Consider the following 7,614-nt stretch of genomic DNA (forward strand, 5'->3'; position numbering starts at 1 on the left):
CCCCCCCCCAGAAAACCATTTGTTCCAATGACTTGACTTGAACAAGCGAGAACATTTTATTTGCGATTTTTCTAGATTGTGTTTTGAAGCACAGTTAAAATCTGGTTACAGGCTTTTCAGATAACTAGCTGAAATGTAGCTGTCAGCTAGGTAGCTGAAAAGCTTATTGCTGATTTGAGATGATGAATTTTATTTTAAAGGTTATTTTTGCAGCCTTGTCTTCAAAACTTCCTGGGGTAATAGCTCCTAACAAACCACTCTGCTAAATGCTGATGGTTTTATGAAGTGTTTTAGCGTACCTATATCTTCCCCGATAACAAACTACAGTGCAATTTCTCTGCTTTGTGTTGAGAAGACATGCATACTTCAGAGTAGAATTACTCTTAGGCAGGTGTATCTAACCTCAGCACAAAACCATTCTTCAATACTTCTTAAAAATCAATTGAAATAATGATTTATTACAATTGGAGATTCTCTGTGGTTTGTTTCGTGTTTGGGTTTTTTCCTCTCCTTATCTTGTCTTCTGTTTCTTGAATATCTGCCCTGGTATTATATTATGTGGCATTTCACATCACTTTTGAGAGATGCTTGCTCTTTGCCTGTTTGTTCTTTGTGACTTACCCCTGGAGTTCGCAGGCACTAGTTGCAAAGAGCAGCCTTAATGTTTTGTAACTCATTCAGGGAAAGGAGGCCAGTTAGCACTATGTTTGAGTGAAAGGAGATGGTTTCCTCCCCCTCCCCCCGCCAAATAAACGACATCTTAAGCACAAGTGAGATTATACTGCAGCACTGTCACATTTCATATATTTATTCAATTTTGCTTGAGTAATCAAGGGCATCTGCTTTAGTATGAACTAGTGCAAACAAAAACATTTCACAGACTTTCCGTAACTGCACATGTGTTAGAAATGTTTTGGGTTTCTCAATTTGATAAAGGTTCATTAAAATTTCATAGCAGTTGAAATTATACTAGGACATACTTTGTGTCTGTTACGTTCCTGACTGTGGTTTTTGTTTTTAGTTTTATTTTATGGATCCTAGAAGCTTGAAAAGCTGGAAGCAAAAAAACTACAAATGAGCTGTCTTCCTTAGGTTTTAGTGCCCTTAACCTAATGAGCCTGGCTAATCCATTTATACTAAAAATGGGACTCATTATAGCTGTTAATATATCAAGAAGTCTTCTATATCTTCTTCAGAACTTTCATTGATTTTTGCAAGGCTTTTTGAGGGCTATCAAAAAGTCGTTTTATTTTATAAAGGACACAGTGGGTGTAACAGAAAGTACAGATCAATGGCAGAACAGAAATGAAATCGTGATTGGACAAATTGAAGTGTAGCATTCAGTCTGTTAAACTGAGTGGAACAGAACACTTACAGGAACTCTTTTTGTTGATATCAACGTGTGTTTAGAAGCAATTGGAGCTCTAATTTTGTAATCTACACTTACGCAAAAATATTATCTGGAGACCTGATGGTTGTGATGGATCTTTCTTCCAAAGTTCTCTAGTAAATATAAATGAAAATGTTCACATTTGTCTTGGGTAGAAAAAGGAGATTAAAACACAGAGGGAAGTATGCCCTTTGGAGGGCCTTTTACCTCCAGACCTATCGAGAATTCTTAACAGCAGAATGGGAGAAAAAAATGCAAACTTTTTTGTCCAGTCTTTTATCTGGAGGAGATTGGGTAAAAAACAGAAATACAGGCAGCCAAGTTTGTTCAACAGGGGATAGTTTCTATTAAGTATGAATTGAGTAAAGTGCGTAACAGAGGAACAGTATTTTCTTCTAATGCTAGCCCTTAAAACTGCAGTGGAGATCTCTTGGTTCCTCTGTAGATTCCCTAGGAATCTTCTTCAGAGTCATCCTTCTTGTATGAAGAGAAAGTAAAACAAATGTTGTTTTAGCTCCTTACATTCTGGAAAATATGTAACTCAGGTTATTCTTATGCATTCTGTCAGATGTGGGGAGAGTGCATTTGTTTTGGGTTTGGTTTTTTTTCCTGAAAGAATAGTCAGTTTTATTTTCTTAATTTCTATCTAAACAAAATTGTTTTGTGTTTAGGAGCTTAATCATCTGGTGGTGATAGAAAAGGAATGACTGATATATTCTTTTGTTAGATATATTTTTGATATATATTCTGGTGACCTGGTTTACCCAGAAATGTATTTTGCGTTTGCTTTATACTTTTTCAGCTATAAATATACAATTAGAATGGAACTGGAGGTTGTAATTTAATATACTTTTATCTTGCCTTTTTCTTTTTTTAGGCATGTTTCATTTACCGATGTGAATTCAATAGCTCGTTATGTGGCTAGAGTTGCTGGTTCTGCTGGGTTATATGGTTCAAATCTGTTGGAACACACTGAGGTGAGAAGGAATCATGCCTCTTTTTTTCTTTCTTTGCCTTTTTCTGCTTTCATTTGGCCTGTGATCGGAGTTTTTTGTTTTGTTTTTTTGGTTTCTTTGAACTGGTGTCTGTTGTTCTGCATTTCATTGTTAGACTGTGGTTCCAGCTATATGGGATGTTGAGTGCAGGGTCCTGTATTCCATAGTGCCATGAAGGCACTAGAATTTTTGAGCCAAGAGGGAATGTTTTTGGTCCTCCTTGCTTGCACAGATTAGAAAAAGCTTTAGGAACTGTGGTTATGATATGAAGTGAGAGGAAATTCTTCCTGAGTCTAGCTCAGAATAATCATACCCTGAAGTTGAAGTTGTTATCTGAAACTAAGAGGTAAGTTGAAATGTATTTCCTTTGAAATTTGAGGAGGGCATGAAGGACTTGATAAGGTGTTTTCTGCAACTACTGAAGCTAGTAGTAATCACTGTTCAGCCCTTATAGCTGGCCTCAGGGAAAGTGTTGACTTACTATATTGCCTATAAGACATTTAAAAAGCTGCACGTTATCTTCTGGGTATATAAACTTTCTGACCAACCCCCTTTTTTTTAAAGTTAAGCCTTGAGACCTTTGCAAACATACTTCCAAAGTTGGAAATTCTGGTAAAATACTTATTTTCACTTCTACATCTTTCAAAAATAAAGTTGTACTTCGAGAAGTACGGTGACAGCTGCATTTGTGGTGCAAATATTTTGGATCGTAACTGACTGAACTGAATTCTGTGGTGGTGTAATTACATCTGTGCCTGCCACGTTGACTTGAATGTTGGAAGGATTCCCGATGCAGTTTACAGAACACTTGCACATGGAACAGGGACAAAGGACTAGAAGAGACACTTAGAGGATTGAGAGACTCAGTGTAGCTACATTATTAATCAAGGGCCTGATTCTTAATTTTTTTTGTTGTTTTGTTTATGTACCAGGAGATATTTGCTTCTGTGGAAGACTGATTTGCATGAGACGGGGGAGGAAATGAGGTGGGGGAGGGATTTGATTTCTTCAGCTCTAAAAGGAGATGAGGCAGAGAAGATAGGGATCGAGGGGAAAATGGTATACTTATCCAGTAGCAGTACCAGGAAGATCACAAATGCGGTATATGAATAGTTGAGGCATAATGATGATTATTATGTACTCTGTGTGATAAAGAAGTACAGATGTTTCAGTATGTTATATTTTAAATGTTCTTTAAGCATGTATTATGATTTATTGTCCATTGTATTTAATGCTAATGTTCCAGTTAGTGTTTTCTGTTTAGCTATTGAATGGATTGTATATTACTTCAGTTTTTTAACAAGCTGCTTTCTCATTCCTTTAGTAATCTTGACTACCTTTTGTGCCTTAAAACAGATTGACCATTGGCTGGAGTTTAGTGCCACAAAGTTATCTACTGCCAGCCAGTTTCTTTCAGCACTCCAAGAGCTCAACCACTGTCTGTCTCTAAGAACGTACTTGGTCGGAAACTCTCTGAGTCTCGCAGACTTGTGTGTCTGGGCTGTACTAAAAGGTATCATGTTCTTGCTTTCATTGGCTTGCAATCAGTGGATACCAAGGCATAAAACCTCCTTTTTATTGGATGCTAGTAGTGAATCTCAGCTGTGTGCCAAACTATATTATTGTGCATTCTGCTTTGGCCCATGCACTGCTGCTGATGGGAGTAGCGTAGCTTAGGAAGCTCTAGAACTTTTTTAAATGGTTGTTACATTTGAAATGGGAATTTTTTAAACTTCTTTTGTGTTAACTGTAGGAGCGTATTTTTATTACCTATTACTAAAATTTACTGTTGGTAGTCATTCCATTTTTATAACCTAATACCTTGGAAATTATTTGTTTTCTAACAGATAATAACACATGGCAAGAGCAATTACAGCAAAACAAAGCTCCTGTCCATGCCAAGCGGTGGTACAGCTTTCTTGAGGTACAACGTGCTTTTCAGTCAGTAGGAGCCAAGTGGGCTTCTGGTACACCAAAGGTTAAAATGGTAAGATTTGCTCAGATCCTCTGGAGAGAGTAGCTTTATTTGTCTGAGTAAAGAATAAAGATGATTGATTTATTTTTTTAAGTTAGAAAATTTAAAGTTAAAAGGAATCAGCTGTACAGTAAATTAAATTTTAGTGAACTCTTGTTTAAAGATAAAGCTGCCACTTTCGTATTTAGAAAGACACAAGTGGGTATAGTCCAGTACTTCAAGGCAACCATGGAAAAATGGCACCTCAGAAGCAGCACTGCTCTTGAGATACATTGTTTGCTTTTTCCAGAGAGGATTTTGAGATCCTGATAGCCCTGCACAGATTGCGGTCTTTGATTGGTTGAACTTGCTGATCACATTCAGGTTAAGAACACTAAGATATAAAAACCTGACTAGCAGTTTGTTTCTTCTATGGAATAAATTGAACAGCTTGGTGGGACTTTTCAGTCCTGAATCAAATTTGGAGACAGAATAACTTAAAACTCCAGAATTAATCTTGTTTTAATGTACTACAAGTAATGCAAAAGTTGGGAAGAGATGAATTTGGGGTCCAATATGGCAGCTTTTTGTTTGAAAGGAGACCTTGGTACAGAAGCTATTATCTAGAGTTTTATGATTATCTGATTATGCAGCTAAAGGAATCTGTAATTATGTCTGTTAATTTTTAAGGCAACAGAAAAGAAAGCGGATGTTGGGAAGTTTGTTGAACTTCCTGGTGCAGAGATGGGAAAGGTCATCGTAAGGTTTCCTCCTGAAGCAAGTGGGTAAGAAACATAAATACTTTGAGAAGGTTCTACTTGTGTATTTTCTTAAAGAAAAAGTGTGTGCTTTGGTGAGGATGTCGATCAGCTCATCAGACAAGAATTTTAAGCCAAGAGAGTGTTTAAAGCTGTGTCCACATCTACATTAGAGCCATATGGTTACTTCTCCTCTATGCCTTGTTGCACTGTTCCCTGAACTTGGAACAGGGAGGTTAGTTGCTAGCAGGTGACATGGTGCTGCTCAGTGGTGGGATGAGGAGAAGCAGAAGTTTTCAGCCAACTTTTAATTTTATGGGTTTTTTTAGAGTTGCCTGATGAGCTGTAAAAGTTCCATTACTGCATTTTTTCATTAAACTGGCTGTACATCATGCAACTGCTGTAGTAGTGTTTCTTCCTCTACTAGTCCAGTATAAACTGTTGGTCAAATTCCAGGAGTTATGTCTTATGTGCATGTATGTGTATATATTGTTCTCACATTACTTTAGTAGCTTTTAGTGCCTTAATTCTGGTGTTTTACTTAAAACACTGCTCTTTGGTGACACATATTTTTAATATTTTTTTTAAGTTACTTCCGTTTTGTGGATTTGGATTTTCTATATTTAGTTTAAGTTGACAGTAACTTTTAAACTTATGTTAAAAATAACCAGCAACCACCGTTTCAGAAAATCCCACTCTGTTGACTGTGGTAGGCTCAGATGATCTGGTAGATCCTACTGAGTATCATCAACAGTTGGTTTAACTTTGTGTGTAAAACTGGAGATAATTGCAGTCCTATCTTTATATCCATAGCAACACTCTAATTTACAGATTTAGGTATTTTTTACAATTAACTACTAAATCTATAGTAAAAAAAAAAAGGCAATCTACTTTCATAAAGATATGTAGCATTTAAACAAATATCCTGGGTTGCTTTTTTTTTGTTAGACTTAAGTATTGCTTTCCATTCTTTCCCCTTCCCTCACAAAAAAACCCATGTCTAGCTGAAGTAGGACTGGGGTATGTATTTATTTTTTTATTTCCTTTTTAGTTATCTGCATATCGGTCATGCCAAAGCTGCCCTGCTGAATCAGCACTACCAAGTTAACTTCAAAGGAAAACTTATTATGAGATTTGATGACACAAATCCAGAAAAAGAGAAAGAAGACTTTGAAAAGGTATGGTAAGAGAGCGGGGAAATCTACTCCCTTTGTAGCTAATTCAAAGGCAAATGACACGCAGATCTACTCTTGCGCACTTCTTTTGCACTAGATTTTTACGGTATCAGTATTGTACTTAAGACTTATGCTTGGAAGAAATTTCCATCGACTGTACCTTAAAAAGATGAACTCCCTTTTACTGGCAGCTCATTTCTTTTCTTTCTCCAGTGTTTATTTTACGATACGAAGATATGCAACTCTTGCAATGCACTGTTGTTTTCATTGTATAAGTACTGCTTAGTCCGTAACAAGTAATTTATTTGAGCTTTCATCTCCTTTCCTTGTCCTACATCTTTCTTTAAGTTGTTTAAGTCTGATCTTATGTAATTATAGGCTGTGAATGAACGATAAGTGCCTGCCTCTCTTTTCTTTCATGCATGTCATATTATTCTTATGGCTTATCCTTCCTGGACAATGGAGTATTAAAAACATCCCATCTGGCATGAAGAGGATAGAGGTTTAAGAAACCTAGCTTTCCTGGATATTACAGTGGATAATTTCACACTTCACAGGTTATTCTTGAAGACGTTGCAATGCTGCACATCAAACCAGATCAATTTACGTATACCTCAGATCACTTTGAAACAATAATGAAATATGCTGAGAAGCTTATTCAGGAAGGGAAGGCATATGTGGATGATACTCCTGCAGAACAAATGAAAGCAGAGCGTGAGCAAAGAGTGGAATCTAAACACAGAAATAACTGTAAGATATTTTAAGCTTCCATCTTGCTTTCTTACCTTTTTAGTTTGGCATCAAAACCTGATTTTTATGAACAAAGATGGATGAGGTGACTGATGCTATATCTCTAAGGTCCTTACAGGAACTTATAAGTGTTCAGTGCTTTGTTCTGTAACCCTGGAATAAGTGAGCCTTTAGACAGGCACAGCAAACCTGTGTGTGTATGAATTTGTCACCATTTGTTGCCACTTTTAAAAAATGCAAAATGTTAAATGTCTGAAAATTGAACTCCAGCGTCTAAAGAGTGTGGTGACATGGCTTTTTGTCAACTTCAGTCATAACATGTGGTTCCGTATCAACTTCACAATACCTTAGAAAAGTATTTATTTTTATTCTTCTTAGGTGTTAATAAGAATCTACAAATGTGGGAAGAAATGAAAAAGGGAACAGAATATGGACAAACTTGTTGTCTACGAGCAAAAATAGATATGAGTAGTAACAATGGATGTATGAGGGATCCAACTCTTTATCGTTGTAAAAACCAGCCTCACCCACGTACTGGAAGTACCTACAAGTATGTCTTCTTCCTCAATGCATGGCCTGTGATTTTTTAAAT

The 7,614-nt window shown here is 36.6% G+C and overlaps 1 protein-coding gene across 1 annotated transcript in view; it reads left to right on the forward strand.

Annotated features, from left to right (window-relative positions):
• LOC104500188 (bifunctional glutamate/proline--tRNA ligase-like) overlaps positions 1-7,572 on the forward strand; it is a gene marked incomplete at its 3' end in the record, with an annotated part of 11,099 nt that extends 3,527 nt beyond the window's left edge. Inside the window, exons 3-9 of the mRNA XM_010143791.1 lie at positions 2,268-2,367; positions 3,742-3,898; positions 4,233-4,372; positions 5,030-5,124; positions 6,149-6,275; positions 6,830-7,022; positions 7,401-7,572. Coding sequence (XP_010142093.1) covers positions 2,268-2,367; positions 3,742-3,898; positions 4,233-4,372; positions 5,030-5,124; positions 6,149-6,275; positions 6,830-7,022; positions 7,401-7,572 — 984 coding nt within the window. The remainder of the gene's footprint in view (positions 1-2,267; positions 2,368-3,741; positions 3,899-4,232; positions 4,373-5,029; positions 5,125-6,148; positions 6,276-6,829; positions 7,023-7,400) is intronic.
• Between the last annotated feature and the right edge of the window lie 42 nt (positions 7,573-7,614).

Source organism: Buceros rhinoceros, unplaced genomic scaffold (assembly GCF_000710305.1).
Source record: "Buceros rhinoceros silvestris isolate BGI_N320 unplaced genomic scaffold, ASM71030v1 scaffold24439, whole genome shotgun sequence".
NCBI classification, from domain to species: Eukaryota; Metazoa; Chordata; class Aves; order Bucerotiformes; family Bucerotidae; genus Buceros; species Buceros rhinoceros.